The 24,500-nt window shown below is 41.6% G+C and overlaps 1 protein-coding gene across 1 annotated transcript in view; it reads right to left on the bottom strand.

Moving 5' to 3' along the window:
* Positions 1–4,654: 4,654 nt before the first annotated feature.
* Positions 4,655–24,500, bottom strand: part of LOC129853558 (anthrax toxin receptor 1-like) — a 63,875-nt gene continuing 44,029 nt past the window's right edge. Inside the window, exons 11-18 of the mRNA XM_055919714.1 lie at positions 23,803–23,872; positions 23,604–23,682; positions 23,275–23,370; positions 21,654–21,695; positions 19,823–19,918; positions 19,395–19,562; positions 18,627–18,707; positions 4,655–6,051 (exon numbers count right to left, since the gene is read on the bottom strand). Of these exons, the coding sequence (XP_055775689.1) occupies positions 5,593–6,051; positions 18,627–18,707; positions 19,395–19,562; positions 19,823–19,918; positions 21,654–21,695; positions 23,275–23,370; positions 23,604–23,682; positions 23,803–23,872 (1,091 nt within the window). The 3' untranslated portion in view covers positions 4,655–5,592. The remainder of the gene's footprint in view (positions 6,052–18,626; positions 18,708–19,394; positions 19,563–19,822; positions 19,919–21,653; positions 21,696–23,274; positions 23,371–23,603; positions 23,683–23,802; positions 23,873–24,500) is intronic.

Raw genomic sequence — 24,500 nt, 5'->3', positions numbered from 1 at the left:
TGTCAGCTGGTGACTCTCCCAAATGTGTCTTTTTATAAGCCAAGGAGTAAAGCAGTATGCTGGTTTGAATGCTAAAGGGTCACTGACAACTTGAGACAGGTTCTTTGCTTATTTGTATTTCACCTTTCAGTTTAAGATCTTGCAATCAAGCCTTATTTTCCTGAAAAAGGGATTTCCCCCAAGTAAAGGTTTACCGGTCTTTGCAACTGTGTTTTTCATTGTATTACATTTACTGAGCCCTTGTATCTGCCTACATTGCTAGGATATTTCAAAGACCATGTTTTATACTGGAAGTGCTTTAGTAACTCATGTAAAAATGCAGGCCTTTGACAGGTTCAGACTGGAAGTATGGACAAGGACACTGCACTAACACACAGACCCTGGAACATCTGTTGGAAACTTGTGGGGCACTTATGACTGTTGTAATAGTGTCTAGTACTATACTTTGTGTCTTTTTAAAATGGGCTTTGACAGTGTACAGTAGGATTAAGTATTCACAATTATGCCCATGGATTAACAATTTCCCTATCTCATCCATAAAATTGCCATTATGGCAGATAATGTAACTTGCCAAGATTTCCAAATATGCAGTTGGACAATGATTCAACTAATGATTCAATTAAGGAAACATTTTAATAGTTAATATGGCAATTGAAAATACAATAAACACTTGAAGGGAAGTTGAAGCAATAGTCCTAGGATGCACATTTCCTTAAGATGTTAAAATAAAAAGAAAAGCATTACTCAAGTTACTTTACTGGAGGAAAAGTCCTTAAAACGATATTCATTCCAAGACAAAGTGGTCAGGTAAAGATGCAAAGAGCCACCTCGGACAGAAACAGGAGGGATTTCTTTAGGCGTAACTGCTGAGAGAAGAGCACTTCCTTGAAGCAATGAATCAGGTCCCAACTGAAGGCAAGTGCCTCTGCAAAGTATCCAGTGAGAGTCCTGATGGTGAACAACATTGGTCTCACGTACCCCCGTAGAACCAACATGGCGGAGACACCTGGTGCAATGCATCTGTTGAAAGCCAAGATGGCTGAGCAAACTGACAGGGAGCACTGACAAAGAGTTGAACAAGCTTGCAGAATTGATTGGGTGGTCTTGAAGCCTTTCTCAGTTTGGCCAGTTTTGGAACCAATAGCCTTGGAGGTATAACAGCGATCATTGACACTTGAACACACATTTATGTTCTGATGAGAAATAACAACTGACAGCATCAACCTAAAGGCTGTGTTGAACTTCAGTATGGCTGAAAGAAAACATGCACAACAGTTGGTAAAAACAAGAGCAGCCTCCAGAATTGTTTCATTGCATTGGCTTAGTGCTAAAATGGCCTCAAGTGCAGGAGTTGTGCAATCACCAAAGGCAACCATAGCCTTATACACAGAGCCAAAAAGTGTAAATCCTCTAACCACAGTGAACATTGTTGAAAATATATGTTTTAGTTCTTTAAGATCTTTCACTGTAAACATCCTTTACACACCATTTCAGTGTCATAGCATCATTTTGCTTAAGCATTCAGTTCTCTGGGTTTATCAGTCCTCATTATGAACTAACAAGGGCAAGGCATCTAATATAGTGGCAAACAGTGCAATTACCTCTGATCTTGAATAACTATCAACAGCTGCTGCAGCTGCCACACCTTGCTAAGGGTGCATCTCAACAGTTTAAAGTTGCTTCCTCTCCTTGTCTCATTTCATCCATCTGCACTAATTTCTTCTGCTCATTATGAAGACTATTGTATAGTCCATTGACAGCTTTTGTTGTGTGTTTACTGTTGATGCCTACTCCTATCAGTTTACTGACTGGGTGTGTTCAACCAAGGAGTTTAACAGAGCATTTTGTCTTAAAGCAGTGATCGGTTGACTTTTATCGCAATTGAAGAATACTTGACTGTCAGTTAGCTTCCCAGAAAGAATAACCAGAGGCTTTCTACTGGATTTACTGGGTCATACTGTTCTTGAGTTATTATTTGCCTTCTGTTGAATCCAGTGTGAGGGGCCACCAGATACAGTGTTAACAGTGCTTTGTAGATGGATGAGGGCTGGCCTCCTTAGGACTACACAGTGAATTTGAACACTATGTCATAATGGCTTGGAAGAAATGAGGGGTGGAAAGTGTGCAACTTCTGCCAAGACATTTCTTGCATTGTGTTTGGCCTCTATGGAAGGGGTCAATGAACGCAGCTGAGCATTATATTTCCTTTCTCTGTGATCTAGGGACATAAAGGATAATATTCTATATACCAAGCCTTTTGTCTATAGGTTGTTTGTTCTGAGTTATTTTGTTAATACATAGTAATATTTGGTATATATTTATTCCTCAGTTTGAGGATTCAAGTGAACAATTGTTTTATTTCGTCCAAATGTCCCCTATATCCCTCCCACTATATGCCCAAAACACAATTATGTAATGTATAATTAATACTGGCACGCCTTTCCTCCAGCCTTTCCACATTTCCTGCAGATTAGATGATGTCTAATATTTTCCTAGATAGCTCACTCCATTTGTAGATGTGACATAATTCAACATATGAACATCTGGATGCTGTTAGCCGCGAATCACAATCATTACATTTTTTCTATGATTGAGGCAGGGAGGTACAGTCTTTGCACTGTTAGTAAATGGTGCATAGTTGGTGAACCCAGTGACACCAACATCCTTAACAACATTAGGAGCAAGGTATTCAAAAGAAAGGGGCTGAAAAACGTATTGCTTCAGTGATGTCTAACCAGCTGGTAAATTGAATGTTTCTCTTTTGTATGCTTTTAGTATTGAACATTTTTGAGAGGCACTGATAATAATGACATGTGGATGTCTTCCAGAATGAGTTTGGAGCGTGCCTATGATCCAGCTGGGTGGGATTTGGAGATAAGAGGGTGGCTTTATGAAATGTGAGGTCTACTAATCTCTTTACAAGTCTCTGGTGATGTGTTTAAACAATGGGACATTGCCTGCTTGCACCTTGTCATTAGGAGCACCATGAAGTACATCGAAATAGTACATTTCACAGGTCAAGAATTGTATCCATCTGCTTTAAATCAGTGTTTTTCAATCCAAGACATTGCTCTCGCTGCTTTAAATGTCACAAACAAGCATTTTACTACACTGAGCAAATCAAACATTAGGAACGCCTAATATTGAGTTGCACCCCCCCCCCCCCCTCCCTTTTACCCTCAGAGCAGCAAGGTGTTGAAAGCGTTTCACAGGGATGCTGGCCCATGTTGACTCCAATGCTTCCCACAGTTGTGTCAAGTTGGGTGGATGTCCTTTGGGTGGTGGACCATTCTTGATACATGCAGGAAACTGTTGAGCGTGAAAAGCCCAGCAGCATTGCAGTTCTTGACACAAACCGGTGTACCTGGCACCTACTACCATACTCCATTCCAAGGCACTTACATATTTTGTCCTGCCCATTCACGACTCTGAATGGCACACATACACAATCCATGTCTCAATTGTCTCAAGGCTTAGAAATACTTCTTTAATCCGTATCCTCCCTTTCATCTACACTGATTAAAGTGGATTTAACAAGTGACATCAGTAAGGGAGCATAGCTTTCACTTGGATTCACCTGGTCAGTCTATGTCATGGAAAGAGCATGTTTTGTATACTCAGTGTATGTGTGCATAACAACAAATCATAAAAAAGACACAGTTTGAAAAAATTACTTCAAGGATTCAACGTTTACTTCATAAATTCTAAATGACAATTGGTTACATAGCAATGACAGCTAAATCTGTACTTGCTTATACTGCCTTGCTTTCCAGTCTCCCAGCTACAGTACACTTCTTTTGACCTGAGAGCCTGGCAGGTGCATGGTCAATAAGTCTGTAATGAAAATGTGATTCCTTCACAAAGGAACACAGAGAGTGACTCCACTTCAAGTTTTCTAGACCCAACATAAAATGCCTTCCTTTGCTACACATATTCAGATTGCTAAATATTTGGATGCGCCTTTTACTATACAAAATCAGACATCTGTACATCAATGTGTACTTTCATGAACTTGACTCAATACAAAGCCAACTTTCCATGATTGTCTCCAATCTTCCTCTTATGGATAGGCAGAAGTCCTGGCCCATATAACACCTCATCTGGAGGTATAGTAAAGTGTCTGATGCTGCAGGGGAGATTCTGATCCATTGTGTGGACAAGATCCCAGTCACTGGCACAGAACCACACATGCAGATGCCTGCCTACATGTGTGTCTGGGTGTGATAATAAGACTTATAGTTTCATCAAGTGTGTTTACATAAAACTCATCCTGTTTTATGGGCAACTCAAAGCATTACATAATCCAACTTGTGCTTGGAATATTTTGACCCATAGACTGCCTATAGTTGAATAGTTGAATAGTTGAAGTCGTCGTGGCCCGGTTCAGAGGCTAACCATCATTACCCTATGATATTCTTTGGTCAGTTACACAATATGTAATTCGATTTTTTTTAAATGTGACTTCAATAAACCACATTGAACCACAGGAGCAGCAATGACAAAACATTTTTAACATTTTTGGGGGGAAGGCCAAGGATATATACGTCATAACATTTTGAGATGAAATACAACATTGTAAACCCAACTATATAACATTAACCATTGATAGTGCTGATTCCGAGGAATTTGGCATAATTGTGAGGACTCGTATGCACACATTTATTGTCATTTATTCGTAATGATTATTTCTTTCACCACAACAATCATACTCTGCAAAATAGTTATCCAACACTGAATGGACAATACAAAGACAAAAAGTAACACATATTTATACACGCTATATGTATAAAACATTTTAGGAATGCTATAAACTAACAAAGACCCATCATATGAATCAAACACTGTCACATGGATGAACAAATTACTTAAACCACTGGAATGTAATTGCTCTCCAATAACATTCTGTTTTTAATTAAAGGCACATTTAAGGCGTAAAATCATCCTTTATGCTGTCATTAAGAAACATTGTCCTCGACTTGACAGTAATTGTGCAATGCAGCAGGGCATTTGGCACTGGGACATTTTTGTGATTCTAAGAATCCTTCCGCTGCTCATAATAACTTGTTTGTCAGTGAAAAACAAATATTGCATGTGGAAAATTCAGACGGATACATTATCGGAATGTCATTTGGAGACATCTCTCAATTTCTTTCTGAACTTAATACCTCAGCCATCTCTCAAGAGCATCAGTTCCTGTTTTTAAAACAGGCAACCATCCAACACTTGGCTTTACTTTGTTACGACGATATCCATCCATTCTTCTGTTGGTTGTAGAATGGACAGATGGGCTTAGCCCTTATTGCCATGGCAAGGTAACAGTGTTTTGTGCAGACCTGGCCAGCTATAGAAAACATAGATCTGTCTATAACGAAAGCTGTCCATCAGGAGATATCCGTGGAACCTCAAATACAACTTCTCTTTGTACTCTTGACCTACATGTGTACATGGGCCACTGTAAACAAATAGCTGACAAGTGTGTGAGCCACACAGATATCCTGGGTGGCAGTAGAATGAGGGGACAGTTGTGATTCCTGTTGATCTGCCTTGTACTAGTACTAGTCAACCCCTGCCCTCCCAATCACTGCTGAGGATTTACAGAGAGGGGTGTGGTGGTGGGCGGGCAGGGGGTGGGGGCAGAGAGCCTTGTCCTGGAGGAGGGGCCTGAGGGGGTGGGGGCAGGGAGCTGGTTGGGGATGCAGGGTGTGGCGGGGAAGGGGGGCACATAGGAGGAGGGGGTATATGCAGAGTGGTTGGAGGAAGGGCTGGAGTTGGAGGAGGAGTGTAAGGTGGGGGTGTGATGGTAGGAGGTGGAGTAATGGGAGGAAGAGGAGTGGTAGAAAAAGGAGGGGGTTTTGAGGGCAGTGGAGGCAGTGTGGAGGTGGAGGATGGAGAGGGGGAGGCTGGGGGGCTGCCGGTGGGAAGGGGGAGTTTGCCTTGGGGAGGTGGTGGGTTGCAGCCTCTTGGAGGGGTGTAGATGGGGGCTGAGTGATGGTTGTAGTGGGGGTAGCGAGGAGGATTGGACTTGACCCGGGTGAAGTTCATGCATCGGCCCTGAAATGTAAGAGAGCGACAAGGTTAGAATAACGCAATGTATTATTTCTGAATCAACTGGTCAGTTGTAGAGGTGGTGTGGTTCAAAGTAAAAAGCAATAAAGGTATACATTCTCCAGTCTCTACACACATCTAAGAGACACAGATCTCATGATAAAAATTAGGAAAGTCGGTCACATTGATGTTTCACAGACACCAGTGAGGAGATTTTATTTTATGCTATTGCATTGCTTTGTCAGTTGTGCTGGTCAGTTGAATTAGCTGGAGGCATAAAAATGTCTCTTGCTTCGAACTGTTACAAATTGAATGGACTGATTGCTACAACACATGTTCCCACAGCATGGCAACTTTTTTAAGAGAGCGTGTGCACTGTCCACCATCGACATTTCTATTTCAAATGACTGGGTTAGGGAGACCAACACACATGCTGTGATTTCCCATCATGATTCATGTCTGCATAGTGTCAGTGGTAAATCCAAAGAAAAATCCTTGCTGCAAAACTTTTACTCAAAACAAGATGTTTGTGATGCTATCCCAAACAATATCAATGCAAAGAACAGAGAGTACATAGACCTATGCTTTAAGATTCGTGTAGTTTCAAGTTTATTAGTCGTATGTACGGGATACGCATGGTAGACAGCGTCCAACAAAATGCTTACTTGCAGGTTCCTTCAGAACAATGCAACAACAATAAGAAATAATAAAAGATAAGAATACGAACATAAAGTAAATTGCAATAGAATAGAATAATAGATTTTAGCATAAGTATAACGTATGAAGGCACAATTCATAGTTCCAAATGTAGGGGCGGGGGGGGGGGGGGCAAGTGTATAAATTGAGCAGTTTAATAAAAGTCTGGTAGCGACAGCTGTGATGTGTGTGTAGCATGAATTGAAGCAAAAAATGTATACGCAACATGCAACAATTTCAAAGACTTTACTGAGTTACAGTTCATATAAGGAAATCAGTCAATTGAAATGAATTCATTAGGCCCTAATCTATAGATTTCACATGATACCTTTAAAAAAGGTAGGGACGTGGATTAGAATACCAGTCAGTATCTGGTGTGACCACCATTTGCCTCATGCAGGGCGACACATCTCCTTTGCATAGAGTTGATCAGGCTATTGATTGTGGCCTGCGGAAGGTTGTCCCACTCCTCTTCAATGGCTGTGCAAAAATTATGCTGGAACACACTGTCGTACAAGTCGATCCAGAGCATCCCAAATGCTTAACGGGTGACTTATCCGGTGAGTATGCAAGCCACGTAAGAACTGGGACATTTTCAGCTTCCAGGAAATGTGTACAGATCCTTGCAACATTATCAACAACATTATCATGCTGAAACATTATCATGCTAAAACATGAGGGGATGGCGGCGGATGAATGGCACAACAACGGGCCTCAGGATCTCATCAAGGTAACTCATCAAGGTAACTCTGTGCATTCAAATTGCCATCGATAAAATGCAATTGTGTTCATTGTCCGTAGCTTATGCCTGCCCATACTATAACCCCTCTGCCACCATGAAGCACTCTGTTCACAATGTTGATATCAGACCACTCTCCCACACGACGCCATACATGCTGCCGTCTGCCATCTGCCCGGTACAGTTGAAACCGGGATTCAACTGTGAAGAGCACACTTTTCCAGCATGACAGTGGCCATCGAAGGTGAGCATTTGCGACTGAAGTCAGCTACGACGCCGAACTGCAGTCAGCTCAAGACCCTGGTGAGGATGACGAGCACGCAGATGAGCTTCTCTGAGACGGTTTCTGACAGTTTGTGTAGAAATTCTTCGGATGTGCAAACCCACCGTTTTATCCACTATGTGGGTGGCTGATCTCAGGCCATGCCGCGGGTGAAGAAGCCGGATGTGAAGAGGGCACGACAAAGCCTATTGCCCCTCGAGAGACTGAAAAGATTTTGCATGGGTCCTCACCTGTCCAACATCACTACTTTGGACGGCTCTGACTTAGAATATGTGGACAACTACAAATACCTAGGTGTCTGGTTAGACTGTAAACTCTCCTTCCAGACCCACATCAAACATCTCCAATCCAAAGTCAAATCTAGAATTGGCTTCCTATTCCGCAACAAAGCATCCTTTACTCATGCTGCCAAACATACCCTTGTAAAACTGACCATCCTACCAATCCTCGACTTCGGTGATGTCATTTACAAAATAGCCTCCAAAACCCTACTCAATAAATTGGATGCAGTCTATCACAGTGCCATCCGTTTTGTCACCAAAGCCCCATATACTACCCACCACTGCGACCTGTACACTCTCGTTGGCTGGCCCTCGCTTCATACTCGTCGCCAAACCCACTGGTTCCAGGTCATCTACAAGACCCTGCTAGGTAAAGTCCCCCCTTATCTCAGCTCGCTGGTCACCATAGCAGCACCTACCTGTAGCACGCGCTCCAGCAGGTATATCTCTCTAGTCACCCCCAAAACCAATTCTTCCTTTGGACGCCTCTCCTTCCAGTTCTCTGCTGCCAATGACTGGAACGAACTACAAAAATCTCTGAAACTGGAAACACCTATCTCCCTCACTAGCTTTAAGCACCAGCTGTCAGAGCAGCTCATAGATTACTGCACCTGTACATAACCCATCTACAATTTAGCCCAAACAACTACCTCTTTACCTACTGCATTTATTTATTAATTTATTTTGCTCCTTTGCACCCCATTATTTTGTCTCTACTTTGCACTTTCTTCCAATGCAAACCAACCATTCCAGTGTTTTTTAGTTTTTATTTTACTTGCTGTGTTGTACTCACTTCGCCTCCATGGCCTTTTTATATTTTATTTATTTATACATATATCTGTTTGCCTTCACCTCCCTTATCTCACCTCACTTGCTCACATTGTATATAGACTTATTTTTTTTCACTGTATTATTGACTATATGTTTGTTTTTACTCCATGTGTAACTATGTGTTGTTGTATGTGTCGAACTGCTTTGCTTTATCTTGGCCAGGTCGCAATTGTAAATGAGAACGTGTTCTCAATTTGCCTACCTGGTTAAATAAAGGTTAAATAAATAAAAAATAAAAAAAACATCCTCAAAATGTTCTAAAGCTGCACCATCAAGAGCATCCTGACTGGTTGCATCACTGCCTGGTATGGCAACTGCTCGGCCTCCTGAGGATAGTGCGAACGGCCCAGTACATCACTGGGGTCAAGCTTACGGCCATCCAGGACCTCTATACCAGGCGGTGTCAGAGGAAGGCCCTAAAAATTGTCAAAGACTCCAGCCACCCTAGTCATAAACTGTTCTCTCTGCTACTGCATGGCAAGCGGGACCGGAGCGCCAAGTCTAGGTCCAAAAGGCTTCCTAACAGCTTCTACACCCAAGTAATAAGACTCCTGAACAGCTAATCAAATGGCTACCCAGACCATTTGCATTGTCCCCCCCCCCCCCCCTTTTTGTATGCTGCTGCTACTCTCTGATTATTATCTATGCATGGTCATTTTAACAAGTTTACATACACTTAGGTTAGAGTCATTAAAACTAGTTTTTCAACCACTCCACAAATTTCTTGTTAACAAACTATAGTTTTGGCAAGTCAGTTAGGACATCTACTTTGTGCATGACACAAAAAAAAATTCTACTTTGTGCATGACACAAATTCATTTTTCCAACAATTGTTTACAGATTATTTCACTCATAATTCCCTGTATCACAATTCCAGTGGGTCAGAAGTTTACATATGCTATGTTGACTGTGCCTTTAAACAGCTTGGAAAATTCCAGAAAATGATGTCATGGCTTTAGAAGCTTCTGATAGGCTAATTGACATAATTTGAGTCAATTGGAGGTGTACCTGTGGATGTATTTCAAGGCCTACCTTCAAACTCAGTGCCTGTTGCTTGACATCATGGAAAAATCAAAAGAAATCAGCCAAGACCTCAGAAAAACAAATGTAGACCACCACAAGTCTGGTTCATCCTTGATAGCAAATGCCTGAAGGTACCACGTTCATCTGTACAAACAATAGTATCCAAGTATAAACACCATGGGACCACGCAACCATCATACCGCTCAGGAAGGAGACGCGTTCTGTCTCCTAGAGATGAACGTACTTGGTGCGAAAAGTGCAAATCAATCCCAGAACAACAGCAAAGGCCTTGTGAAGATGCTGGAGGAAACAGGTACAAAAGTATCTATATCCACAGTAAAACAAGTTCTATATCGACATAACCTGAAAGGCCGCTTGGCAAGGAAGAAGCCACTGCTCCAAAACCACCATAAAAAAGCCAGACTACGGTTTGCAACTGCACATACTTTTTGGAGAAATGTCCTCTGGTCTGATGGAACAAAAATAGAACTGTTTGGCTATTATGACCATCGTTATGTTACGAGGAAAAAGGGGGAAGCTTGCAAGCCCGAAGAACACCATCCCAACCGTGAAGCACGGGGGTGGCAGCATCATGTTGTGTGGGTGCTTTGCTGCAGGAGGGACTGGTGCACTTGACAAAATAGATAGCATCATGAGGGAACGGGTCGCAAATGGGTCTTCCAAATGGACAATGACCCCAAGCATACTTCCAAAGTTGTGGCAAAATGGCTTAAGGACAACAAAGTCAAGGTATTGGAGTGGCCATCACAAAGCCCTGACCTCAATCCCATAGAAAATTTGAGCAACGAGGCCTACAAACTTGACTCAGTTACACCAGCTCTGTCAGGAGGAATGGGCCAAAAGTCACCCAACTTATTGTGGGAAGCCTGTGGAAGGCTGCCCAAAACATTTGACCCAAGTTAAACAATTTAAAGACAATGCTACCAAATACTAATTGAGTGTATGTAAACTTCTTACCCACTGGGAATGTGATGAAAGAAATAAAAGCTGAAATGAATCATTCTCTCTACAATTATTCTGACATTTCACATTCTTAAAATAGAGTGGTGATCCTAACTGACCTAAGAAAGGGAATTTTTACTAGGATTAAATGTCAGGAATTGTGAAAAAATGAGTTTAAATGTATTTGGCTAAGGTGTATGTAAACTTCCGACTTCAACTGTATATGTACACTACCATTCCAAATTTTGGGGTCACTTAGAAACGTCCTTGCTTTTGAAAGAAAAGCACATTTTTTGTCCATTAAAAGAACATCAAATTGATCAGAAGTACAGTGTAGACATTGTTAATGTTGTAAATGACTACTTTCGGTGGAAAAGGCTGATTTTTAATGGAATATCTACTGTGCATAGGCGTACAGAGGCCCATTATCAACAACCATCACTCTTGCGTTCCAATGGCACGTTGTGTTAGCTAATCCAAGTTTATAATTTTAAAAGACTAAATGATCATTAGAAAACCCTTTTGCAATTATGTTAGCACAGCTAAAAACTGTTATTCTGATTAAAGAAGCAATAAAACTGGCCGTCTTTAGACTAGTTGAGTGTCTGGAGCATCAGCATTTGTGGATTCGATTACAGGCTCAAAATTGCCAGAAATTAATAACTTTCTTCTGAAACTTGGGTCCAGCAAAATTAAGGCAGTTTATACAATTTTGAAAACATTACAACACATTCACAGGTTTCACAACACACTATGTGCCCTCAGGCCCCTACTCCACCACTACCACATATCTACAGTGCTAAATCCAGGTGTATGTTGTCGTGTCTTTGACATCATTAAAACTGAAGACTTATTTATCAAATAACTCTCTGAAATTATTATTATGCGATTAAACTGATTAATCATGTAACTGTACTTAACTAGGAAGTCGGGGCACCAAGGAAAATATTCAGATTACAAAGTTATAATTTTCCTAATATAACTTTCAGATATTTTAATATCTGCTCAATTAGTCTTTGAATGAATGAATGATTATTTACCTTACGTTAGTCTCATTCCAAATTGTTGGTTATCTGCACGAACCCAGTCTTCACTATGAGTCATCCATACATAAATTGTCTTAAAATAATTTATTTACTAACTAAGTAATTCACAGAAATGCATCACACAAACAAACAAAATAGATATGTTAATAACAAAGAAATGATAGGGGGATGTGCCCTAGTGGGCTAAACCGGTATGGCGGCTTGTTAGACAGAGTGATAATTATAACAATTGAAATGCTAATCCTTTGCACATGAACGCTCACTCATTCGGGAACAATTGCAATCAATATATATATTTACGCTCAGTGTGTCGTCGGGATCTCTGTTGAAAAGTTTGTTTCTGTTGGAGAGTCTGTCCACCCTCTCTCTCTCTGTCGTGGTTAGAATGGATAGTTCAGAGTGACATTCATTCATTACATTTACATTTAAGTAATTTAGCAGACGCTCTTATCCAGAGCGACTTACAAATTGGTGCATTCACCTTAAGATATCCAGTGGAACAGCCACTTTACAATAGTGCATCTAAATCTTTTAAGGGGGGGGGGGTCAGAAGGATTACTTTATCCTATCCTAGGTATTCCTTAAAGAGGTGGGGTTTCAGGTGTCTCCGGAAGGTGGTGATTGACTCCGCTGTCCTGGCGTCGTGAGGGAGTTTGTTCCACCATTGGGGTGCCAGAGCAGCGAACAGTTTTGACTGGGCTGAGCGGGAACTGTACTTCCTCAGAGGTAGGGAGGCGAGCAGGCCAGAGGTGGATGAACGCAGTGCCCTTGTTTGGGTGTAGGGCCTGATCAGAGCCTGAAGGTACGGAGGTGCCGTTCCCCTCACAGCTCCGTAGGCAAGCACCATGGTCTTGTAGCGGATGCGAGCTTCAACTGGAAGCCAGTGGAGAGAGCGGAGGAGCGGGGTGACGTGAGAGAACTTGGGAAGGTTGAACACCAGACGGGCTGCGGCCTTCTGGATGAGCTGTAGGGGTTTAATGGCACAGGCAGGGAGCCCAGCCAACAGCGAGTTGCAGTAATCCAGACGGGAGATGACAAGTGCCTGGATTAGGACCTGCGCCGCTTCCTGTGTGAGGCAGGGTCGTACTCTGTGGATGTTGTAGAGCATGAACCTACAGGAACGGGCCACCGCCTTGATGTTAGTTGAGAACGACAGGGTGTTGTCCAGGATCACGCCAAGGTTCTTAGCGCTCTGGGAGGAGGACACAATGGAGTTGTCAACCGTGAATCCGGTTGGCATCTATCCTATTCATGACGTTATAGGATAGATGTTTCGGCGGTTGTCAGTCTTCGCGTTCAATGATACCGAATTCCTAGCTGCAGACTAGTAATTCATATCAAAAACTTGTTCTTATTCTGTCGGTATCGATAGTTTAAGAGTTTAACCACGTGGGATGGTTAAAAGTTCAGGAGTCTGGTCTCAAACCTTGGCCCTCACGTTATCGAGGTAAGCTGGTCTGCAACCTTTAGCCATCTCGTAATTGAGGTAAGCTCGGTCTCGTGATAGAAAACCCGGGTGGGGGTTTTATTTGGAAGAGCAGAAAAGGGCCTGTCCCAGGACGCAATACCGTAACTGTGCTCATAGGCGGTCCTCTGATTTAGTTAAACTACAAAGGGAATTGGAGTTTCCTTCATTAAACAGTCCAAAATCACATTACACAATTTCACAAACAGTATCATCCTCACTCATTCATCGTATACAACAATTAGATGTAAGCCTCATATCTGGGGCTATTGTTTAAACAGCGTTATGGTAATGTGGCCGTATTGTCTCCCATGAGTTTCACAAAATTGCGCCGCAAACGGACCAGTTCATAGCTGGATTCTTCACCGATCTTCTATACCTTCTCCAGGACATAAATGTTGTTCGGACCTCAAGTTCTGTGAGGTGGAAGAAATTCCTTTGTTCTCTCTATGAAAACTCACTCTCTCTCTATACTGTGGCCATGAGGAGATAATCTCCTCCAGGAATTTATGACCTCTCTGACCACAGCAGCCTGGTTGTTGGAGACAGAGAGAGGGGGGTGGTGCTCGCTGTACCCAAAGAGGGCAACGTCATGACAATGTATATAATGTATGTTATCGTGTGTGTGTGTATGCATGTATCTGTGCCAATGTTTGTTTTGCTTCACAGTCTCCGCTGTTCCATAAGATGTTTTTTATCTGTTTTTTAAATCAAATTTTACTGCTTGCATCAGTAACTTGATGTTGCTTGTTGGACCTGCCTTGTTGATAGTGTTGTTAAGAAGGCAGAGTATTGCTTTATTATAGACAGACTTCTTCCCATCTTAGCTACTTTCTGCATCAATATGTTTTGACTATGACAGTTTACAATCTAGGGTTACTCCAAGCAGTTTAGTCATCTCAACTAGCTCAATTTCCACATTATTTATTACAAGATTTAGTTGAGGTTTAGGGTTTAGTGCATGTTTTGTTCCAAATACAATGCTTTTAGTTTTAGAAATATTTAGGGCTAACTTATTCCTTGCCACCCACTCTGAAACTAACTGCAGCTCTTTGTTGAGTGTTGCAGTCATTTCAGTTGCTGTGGTAGCTGACGTACAAAAATCTCTGAAACTGGAAACACCTATCTCCCTCACTAGCTTTAAGCACCAGCTGTCAGAGCAGCTCATAGATTACTGCACCTGTACATAACCCATCTACAATTTAGCCCAAACAACTACCTCTTTACCTACTGTATTTATTTATTAATTTATTTTGCTCCTTTGCACCCCATTATTTCTGTCTCTACTTTGCACTTTCTTCCAATGCAAACCAACCATTCCAGTGTTTTTTGTTTTGTTTTTATTTTACTTGCTGTGTTGTACTCACTTCGCCTCCATGGCCTTTTTATATTTTTATTTATTTATACATATATCTGTTTGCCTTCACCTCCCTTATCTCACCTCACTTGCTCACATTGTATATAGATTTATTTATTTTTTCACTGTATTATTGACTATATGTTTGTTTTTACTCCATGTGTAACTATGTGTTGTTGTATGTGTCGAACTGCTTTGCTTTATCTTGGCCAGGTCGCAATTGTAAATGAGAACGTGTTCTCAATTTGCCTACCTGGTTAAATAAAGGTTAAACAAATAAATAAATAAATAAAAATAAAATATAGTGTTGAGTCATCTGCATACATAGACACTCTGGCTTTACTTAAAGTCAGTGGCATGTCGTTAGTAAAAAATTTAAAAAGCAAGGGGACTAAACAGCTACCCTGGGGAATTCCTAATTCTAACTGGATTATATTTGAGAGGCTTCCATTAAAGAACACCCTCTCTTTATCTACTTTACAGGGTGTGTAAAGCAATAACACGTACGTTTATCCAGCAGCAGACTATAATCGATAATGTCTAAAGCTGCACTAAAGTCACCCGCGACAATAAAGACTGCTTCCGGGTGAGCAGATTCCTGTTGGCTAATGATCTTGTACAGTTCGCTGAGTGCCGTCTTGGTGTTTGTTTGTGGCGGTATGTACAGAGCTGTTATAATAACACACGTGAATTCCCTCAGCATATAGTGGGGTCGGCATTTTAGCATCAGAAACTCCAGGTTGGGTTAACAGGAGCTTGCAATGTTTTCAACGTAGGTCCACCAGGAATTGTTTATGAGAAAACATACCCCTATCTATCTGACTCTAACCAGAAGCCGCCATTCGATCCATTCAAAATATGGAGAAGCCATCTGGTTGAATAGCAGAGCCGATTGTATTGTCCGTAAGCCACGTCTCAGTAAAAACAAAGTCCCAGCATTCCCTGATGTCCCTCTGCAATTGAAGCCTTGCTGTGAGTTCACAAAGTTTATTTTCCAGCAATTGGACATTAGCCATCAGTATACTAGGAAGAGGAGGCAGTTTAGTTTGGATGTATTTATGCATTTATATTCCAAACAATAGCCAGTGTTTTGGAACACTGGCTTATGTTTTGGAATATTAAACAATAACCCTACGTACATGCTTTGCTTTCAGTGTGAGATTTCCTCCTGTCAGGATTATTGTCAGTGACAATATTGCGTGTATACCCTTTTTTGTGCTTAAATTGGTTAAGCTGCCTACCTACCTCTCTCCTTACAATCCAACTACAGTGGATAGGTTACCAGTTGTCTGGGTCTATCTTAGTCCCTGTGGAGCAGCCTGAGAGAGGACTGAAGTGTGAGAGCATGAGGAGCCTCATCCTGTAGGAGCACTGAGGCAGGCTGGTGAGACCTTTACTGACTGCTGTTGGGAATCCTGAGGTTGAACCACTAATTCAAATCAACACTCCTATTCCCTTGACTCACGTAGCAGAGCAGACCTTTTTTTACTGCCCCCTGACCTTTGAAAAATAGTACATTTATGAAAGACTACCTGAAAGGAATACAAATAGGTTTTACTTCTTGAGTTGAGCTCTCTGACTTTAAAGCACAAACTAAGACGTAAAACAATGAATCCCAAATGTGGATGAAATATCTACAGCTGATGCAACCCTTGCTGTGTGCCACCACACCATGATGTTTTCTTTGTGTCTTAAATTGAAAACAGTACAGCTCCTCATTAGAGCCCCAACCAATGACTGTATGTGAATGGACAAAGCCATTGATCATGTGACACCATTCATTCCTATGTGAAGACTCAACAGCACATTGAAGCCAAATTAATTTGGTTAAGATGGCATCTCAAGGACACATAACATGCACAGTTTGAGCTAATCCAGGAAGTGATGTTGCAGGCTAGCTCAGTGCTCCCCCTCTTATTGAATAACTCTAGTTGAAGGCCAACCAGGGTCCTCAGTCTGCCGTTAGCAACTAAATTGTCCTTATAACTTTTTCTGTGTGTGATTTTAAAATGATTGGTTCAAGGACATACATCTGGTATATTATTGGTACCATGATTGTCTTCTAAAAATGTTATTTACACGAAGTTTTACATTTTTCCATTGACTGGGGATCTTGTTTTCTGCAGTTCTGCACTTGGCCTTGAACTTCCGTGGCTTCAGTGAGAGGGGGCAGTTGTTCTCTCCTGGCACCAACACAGGGGCAGAGGAGAGGAAGCAGGGACTCTGCTCTCTCTCCACTAGCCCTGTCAGTGCACTGGAACATTGGATAAAGGGAATCGGACTGAGTATGTGATGTCAAGTGGGAGTATTGCTGAAATCCTGGCCAGATTCTTTCCCTCCCACAGCTGCATTGGTTTGGAGGAAACTATAAAAACAATGGCTTAACTTGAGGTCTTAATTGCAACCAGAGCAGGCTTGTTTACTGAGAGTCAACAAGAAAACCAGAGAGCTCTCTGCCTAGCTTCCTGTGTACTAATGAACTAACAGCTTTATGGAGACGAGGTTTCACTCCTACTCTTAATTATGTACGGCTTAGTTGTTATTAATGTCAGCAGTCATTTACAGTGTGATAGGCATTAGAATAGAGTCTGCTAGTTTTTATTTTTGCTTTTTAAGTCTTATTTCCCCTCATGTGCTGGCAAAGGTAAATTCATGACAGCGTCGCAAGTTTTCTGATGTCTCTGTAATTTCCACTGTCTCTATTCACCATCTTACAGTAAGTGGGGTGTGTAGACCAATGGAGCTGCAGTAAACAGTTGTACCTAAGAAGACAGTATAAAAAGCCTCATTGGTAATTTTGTGTTCAGTCAGTGTAACAGGCCTTTCATGTGCTCCCCGCAAGGGCACAATGCTTCCCCTCGCCCTGCTGTGTACTTTACTGTAATATCTTCACATTCGCATCAACAAGTTACACAATTAACCACATAGCTTTATGTACAAGGAAAAACGAATAAATCAGCCACATTGGAAAATGCTAAAATCTTTAGAGAATTATTTGTTTGAGCCCATCCCTCAGATGACATGACTGAAGAACTTTGCTGACAATACACTTTAGCCCCATCCACCCTGAATAGCTACACATTAATTCAGGTTGAACTTCCTGTGAAGGAGGAAGTAGAGTCTACTGAATCAATCTTCCTCTCTGTTCTCATTCTCCTCAGCACAGCCCAGTCGAACCTAACCACAGCTCCAGTGGAGGCTTCTGAGTGGAGGACGGCTCATAATAATGTCTGGATGACTCTCGGGTTTCTAAAGTCATGGGTGCCAGCTCACTACTACTGTAGTTTTCCCAGCAGTCCTCTCTTTCTACAGTATGTGTGCTTTATTACTGGCAGCTGTGCCCATTTATGTTGCTACATTTTCTGTTGCTTCAAAATGTACTCATCATGCAAAGCCTGATTCATGCGTCACCAAATAAAAACACAGACTGGCTTTATGGTGGAGGAGGAGGAGGGAGTGATGGAATTTCTAATGGAATAATGGACTATACCCCTTAGCAAATTACAAGTAAAAATGTTAACACAATATTTGTTTTGCTTGGATTTCATAGTTCCCTATTGAAATATAACTTATTTAAAAACCTTATTGTTTAATAGTTGAAAGTCACAACCTCTGATAGATTTAAACAGGTCAATGAACATCATGTGGCGCTATAATAGTATAGCTACAGTATGTTTTAGAGACTCCTGTACAGAACACTTGTGTTACTATACGCCGGTTAGTTACAGGTTGCTTGATCAGAAAAATTGCAAAAAGAATTACATTTTCCTCCAGTGGAAACCATGACGTGTTTCATAGAGCCCTGGGTTCCATATGACGCAGGCAGAGTTGAATTGTAGAAGGGGGCCTCACATGAACCTTGCTCTGTCTACATGTATCCAGCTTGTTGGGTCTTACCTTATCTCCTGGGTGTGGTCGCATCACAGACACACGGTCATAGCCTTTCCTCAGCAAAACCCACAGAGCATCCAGCTTGCCCTGCAATCACAGAGCAGGACACAATACCAATAAGATGCTTTTTGTGCATGGTTTTGTGTTGGTGTGACTATAAGTCGCTGTGCAACATACATTTACACACTATACTAATACTTTACATGAATTTCCAGGGATTAACTTCGAACTCAACCCATAACTTCCTAATTTTCTCAATGCATGTCTATCTGTTACCAATTAGAGTGTTCACTTTGTAGATTGAAATTCAATTTAATTATAAAACAGCTGACCCAGATTATTATCAAAGCCAGAACCTGAACAAATGATATTTGCTCATTGTGAATTCTGCATAGACCCAGCCATTAATAAGAGGTTGGGGAAGGGGCAGAACAAAAATAATCTGTTTTTCTACACAAAACTACTGGTTCTGCAGCCCTTGTCCCCTGGAGGTCAGTCCAGTGTGTATCTGGTTTCAATTAGCCATCCCCTGCTGACTGTCAGGACATATAGAACAATGCCTTTAACTAGCGCCTGGCCCTGTGTGTAGGGGCTCCATACCAGTGGTCACGTAAGGACTGGGACCCCAACACTAAAATATGAAATGCCTACATAATAAACTCCAGCTTCAACCCATCCTATCAGTTAAATACATGGCCATATATAAAGGAACCTATGTTGAGTATGTGATTGAACTTGACAACTGTGTGTGCAATGTATTGTCCAGGTCAATACCTTAATTGGTGAGTACCACTTATGAGGGCCAGGAGGCTTGCGCGTGCCATTGTTGAGGATGCGAGTCGGGGTCTGTATAAACTCCTGCTCGGGCATCTTCACCCTGGCGTTCTTGGCCTTCTCCAGCTTGGCTCCCTCCTCAGTAGAGCCTTTCTCACCCCAACGCACCTGAAAAATAACAAGAGGTTTTAAGATCGGTCTAGCTTCATATCAACCAAATTCAATCAGTCAGATCAACCACTGAGTGTGTGCTTGATTGTTTGCCATTGCTGTTCTTTCAAACAGAGTCTTCCTGTGTCAAATAGCATGGAGAGGATAGCTGTAGATTGTGAGGGAGGGCAGGTACATTACAGTAGTATGAAGTACAGTAGTGGGAATGAAATCTGGTTGTCAGAACTTAAACACAGCAGGGCTCCAGGGAAGCTCACCTCCATCCTTTTGATTCCACCCACACCTCTACCCCCATAATAGGAAGCATCAACCGTGGGCCACTTCTTCTTGGGCATCCCATCTTCTTCCTCATCCTGAAGTGGGGGGAAATAGAGAGAGAGTGTGTAAAGACAGGTGTTAATATCTCACATGTGGTTCACAGTATCTAAGACAGGGTTAATGTAGGTCTGAGATGATTGATCATTTCACACACACTGGACATGTTGGTTCTGAGATACAGTTTAAAGACCAAGCCCCCTGTCTCTCCATCTTTCATATACCCTACTCTCAGTCTAATATTTCAGGCCCTGGGTATGATTTCCTTTATTGTCTAAGTCAGTCTCCATCTACTCACTCTCCCCCTCGCCTCATTACCTCCAGTCCCGTCCGTGGCGTGCGTCAGATCAGAGGAAATGACAGAGCCCACAGCCACCTCCTCATGTTTCAACTCTTTCACAGGCCCAGATTCAGACTAATTGAATCCATCAGGACTATGATCCGGCCCTGCCAGGGAGGAGGTGGCAATAACAATAGGCTGACGCCATCACCCTCACTGACCCTCAGAGAGACACAGACAATGGGCAAAGAGCTTCACAGAAAAAAAGGAGGAGATACCTCCTATATGATCTAATTGAATTGGAGTGGGGGAGATGGATTGTGATACTGTGATACTTGGATCGTGATACTACAGTATACACCTGCCTCTCTATTCTTTCCTGATGACAACCATAGTCGCGTACCCCCCCCCCCCCCAAAAAAACTATAAAATGGGTCTATAATAAAAGGAAATAATTGCAACATTTATGAAGAGAGTGTGTGCTGTAAAAAAGCTTAATGACATTCAAATGAGTCAAATTTGATAGAATTCTGTTGACAGTTGAACATGTTTGTAAGTAGAGTCATTTGCAGTGCTGTTTGTTGTTCACTGTGAAAGTATTTATTGTTGTGAAGTATTGTTTGTTTCATCTGATTAGTCAGTGAATTTCCAGAGGTCTGGAGGGATTTCAAGGAAAGGATTCCTAACAGATGGCTCTTAAATAAGGCCTTAGTTGAAACCTTAAACTTAAAGAAAATCCCATACAGTGAAGTAAAGGGACAATCATTCTCAGCTTTATTTTTATCATACTGTACATGGGGGGGGTATAGAAATGGATTATCAATTTGTACAGTGACCAGAGAAGGGGGCTGTTCAAAGAAGATCTCCTGCCTTTTTTATCAGAATGTGTTTGCTGGGAGTAAGGGGTGGTCTAGGACTACATGAGGCGTGGAAAAAGACAGGTCTTCATAGTGGGAGGGCGTTGTCCTGACCATGCTCTGGTTGATGGATACAGTACTACATATCTATCATGACACTACTTCAAAGACAAAACCACAGCAATTGGGCGGAAGAAATATCTTGGTCATATGTCAGTCTATAAAATCATGGGGAATATTCCAAATGGTCAGTGAGGTTTGTGATTATTGAAGAAAATGGACCAAAAGCAATGGTTTCCAACACCTATTAACATTCTAAATGGTTTTGCTACATGTCAGTCAGTCAACTATAACCTGGTAGCCTACAGTAGTGTATCTCTCTATTTCACTAAAACTATCCACCAAAAGTATTATTACTTTACCTATAAAACAAATGGCGGAAAGTGTATTTCTCTTCTGCTTAATGGCCATTACATTTAGAGCCATATCATTGTGCTACGGTGAGTGAATAGAGACTTCTCTACCCTTCCAGAGACAATCTCTAACTATAAAGTCAGACATACTGTGGAAAATCTAACCCACACTCCAACAGTAATCAAAATAAAGGGTTTCTTTTTTTCATGTATTTTTTCTTACCGAACTGTCTTCCAGTACTGGTGGTGGTGGCTCATGGATCATCTGTTGTTGGGGGGATGAAGAGACAGAGTTTACATTCATGTAATGAGCATGTAAGAAAACATACATGTACTTCAAAATACACATTTAAAAACAGGGTTACATGAAAACACATGGCTCAGGAATAGTTTTTTTCTCTCCCTTGTTCAACTATTTACAAGCGACTGACCTAGAAATCTGCCATCCAGATTCCTAAACCTGGGATGTTGGTTGGGTGGGGAGCGGAAGAGGGATGGGGTGGGGGAGAGTAAAGGGCATGCGAGTGTATGCTCCATGCGCACTTGTTTTTCTGTTTTCAACTGTGATGAATTTCAAGGAAACCTGTGTAAAGCGTATTGCAGGAAAAGGACATCTTAAAACATTTTACAGACAGCTTTTGACTAACAGCTCCTCCTGTTGGATTTAGGCAGAACCCTGTGATGATGTAGTAGAATATTATAATCATTGAAATGTTTAGTAAATATAGATAAAACTGTATTTTCCTCAGATTCACTTCTCAATCTATAGCAAAATACATGCTTGTGGTGTGTCTATGGCCAACAAAACTTTGAGCAACTATAACTGTAAGCACTTAGAAAATAACCTGGCCAAGACAATTAATATACATGACTTGAAATGATACTTATTTTCCTCTGTGCTTCCCAAAGGCTGGAATACTAGCTGATTTCCCATGGTAACCTAGCATCACTTTCCTAAACAGTGCTGGGAAAGGATTTCCACCGAAAATAACTGACAAGAACTATAAAGGTAAGGAGAGAGAGAGTAACATAGTAAAAACTGGCATATTTTTCTGCGTCTTTCCAACTTTTCTGTTTCCAGGCTGGTAAACAGATATTGAAAGGGCAATACACACCATAGACCAGAAGTGTTGCATTTTGTTAGGCATGGTTGGGAGGGAGAGGCAGTAGATTGGAGTTGGCACGGAGTTATTCTGAGAATGACTAACCTATGTATTCTGGGAAAAAGATGGGACCTCATGGAATTTGTTTTAGGAGCTTTGGCAAACATGAACACTGTGTGATTGTGTAACCTACTTCCCATATCTTGATGATGGCGTAAGTTTCCTCTCTCCTCTCAATGTTTTTGTCTAAATACTAGAACAACACTGAGAAGCTACATTGCCCTTGACCTCCATCAGCTGAGGGGGCAGCGGTTCTGTGACCTCCAGTCGAACAAATGACTTCAACAGAGGGACTAATTACTTCAGCACACATTTACCACTGGGCTTTGACCTCTGGTGACCTCTGGGCATAATGGACTAACAAAATCAATTGGAGGCCAAAAAGGCCAAGGAGTCTCATCCTTCACTAACTCATAACCGTCTCACCGTGGGAATGTTGTTCAGGTAGGTAAGGTGCTCTGAGTGTGCCAAAATCAGACAAAAGAACTCTGGAAAATAAATCCATGATCACATTGTATAAACAGTATAAAGAGTTGTCTCAGAAAATACTTGGTGGAAATCCTGTAAGCTGCACATGAGTTTACCTACCGTATAGGGTAATTTGTGTTTCATTTAAAAAGGTTACAGCTTGTAAGACACTGTCCATGAGTGTGAATGTGACAGATAGTGTATGTGACTCACCACAGTGCAGCAGAGAGGCCAGAACCACCAGAGCAGCATGAAGACTAAGAGCATCATGAGGATGAGCAGGGCGATGGCCAGGATGGTTCCATCAGACTGGGACAGACAGAGAGTGAGGGACACCGGTCAAACTCAGTCTCTACTGAGCTTCACAACGGTGCAAAGGCTGAGAACCATCAGAAAGTTCAAGTGCCTGTTAATGTGTAACTACAGGGGAATAACATAATAAGGCATAGTTTGAGACCGTTATTGGTTCCTGTGAATCTTTGATGGGGTACTGCATAGCACATAGTTGTGTTGCACAGTGGTGTGGTGCATTTTGTTCTTACACAGCTCACAGTTGTAATGGTGACTGAACTGGAGATGAAACTAAGACCTTCATTCATGCTGACATAGAGGTTGGCTGCCCTGGAACACAGATGGAGTGTAAAGAGATAGAGTGTGGTGAGGATGGGTGACAGAAATATCGGCAGATAAATAGCAGATAATTATAAAACCTGATATTCATTCAGTGATGATATTACTTACATTCCCTCTTCCTGTAGAATAGGGGCAGGACAGAGGAGATATGTATCTTCCACTATTAGTGGCTTCACACCTAGAGGAGTAGAGGAGAACGAAGGGTCACCCATACACAAACCATAATGGTTCTGCTGTAGTCAGAGTGTAATTCAGACTGCACAGATCAAACTTCCATTTCAATCATCAGAATCCATTGACCTTTCGAGAAGTGGCGCAGATGCAGACATGTATCAGGAGCTTAGATGTACAGTGTCTTCAAAATGTATTTACATCCCTTTACTTTTTCAAAAACAAATTGTGTTACAGGCCGAATTTAAAATGGATTCAATTGAGAGTTTGTGTCACTGATCTACACAAAATATCCAATATTGTCCAAGTGGAATTTTGTTTGTAGGGAACTTTAGAAATTAATGCAAAATGTAAAGCTGAAATGTCTTGGGTCAATAAGCATTCAACCCCTTTGTTATGGCAAGCCTAAATACATTCTGGAGTAAAAATGTGCTTAACAAATCACATAATAAATTGCATGGACTCATTCCGTGTTCAACAATAGTGGTTAACATGATTTTTGAATGACTACCCCATCTCTGTACCGTACACATACAAATATCCATAAGGTCCCTCAATCGAGTAGTGAATTTCAAACACAGATCAAACCCCAAAGACAAGGGAGGTTTTATAATGACTCGCACAAAAAGGGCACC

Source organism: Salvelinus fontinalis, chromosome 4 (assembly GCF_029448725.1).
Source record: "Salvelinus fontinalis isolate EN_2023a chromosome 4, ASM2944872v1, whole genome shotgun sequence".
Lineage (NCBI taxonomy): Eukaryota > Metazoa > Chordata > Actinopteri > Salmoniformes > Salmonidae > Salvelinus > Salvelinus fontinalis.
This window is presented reverse-complemented; position numbering and strand designations above follow the sequence as displayed.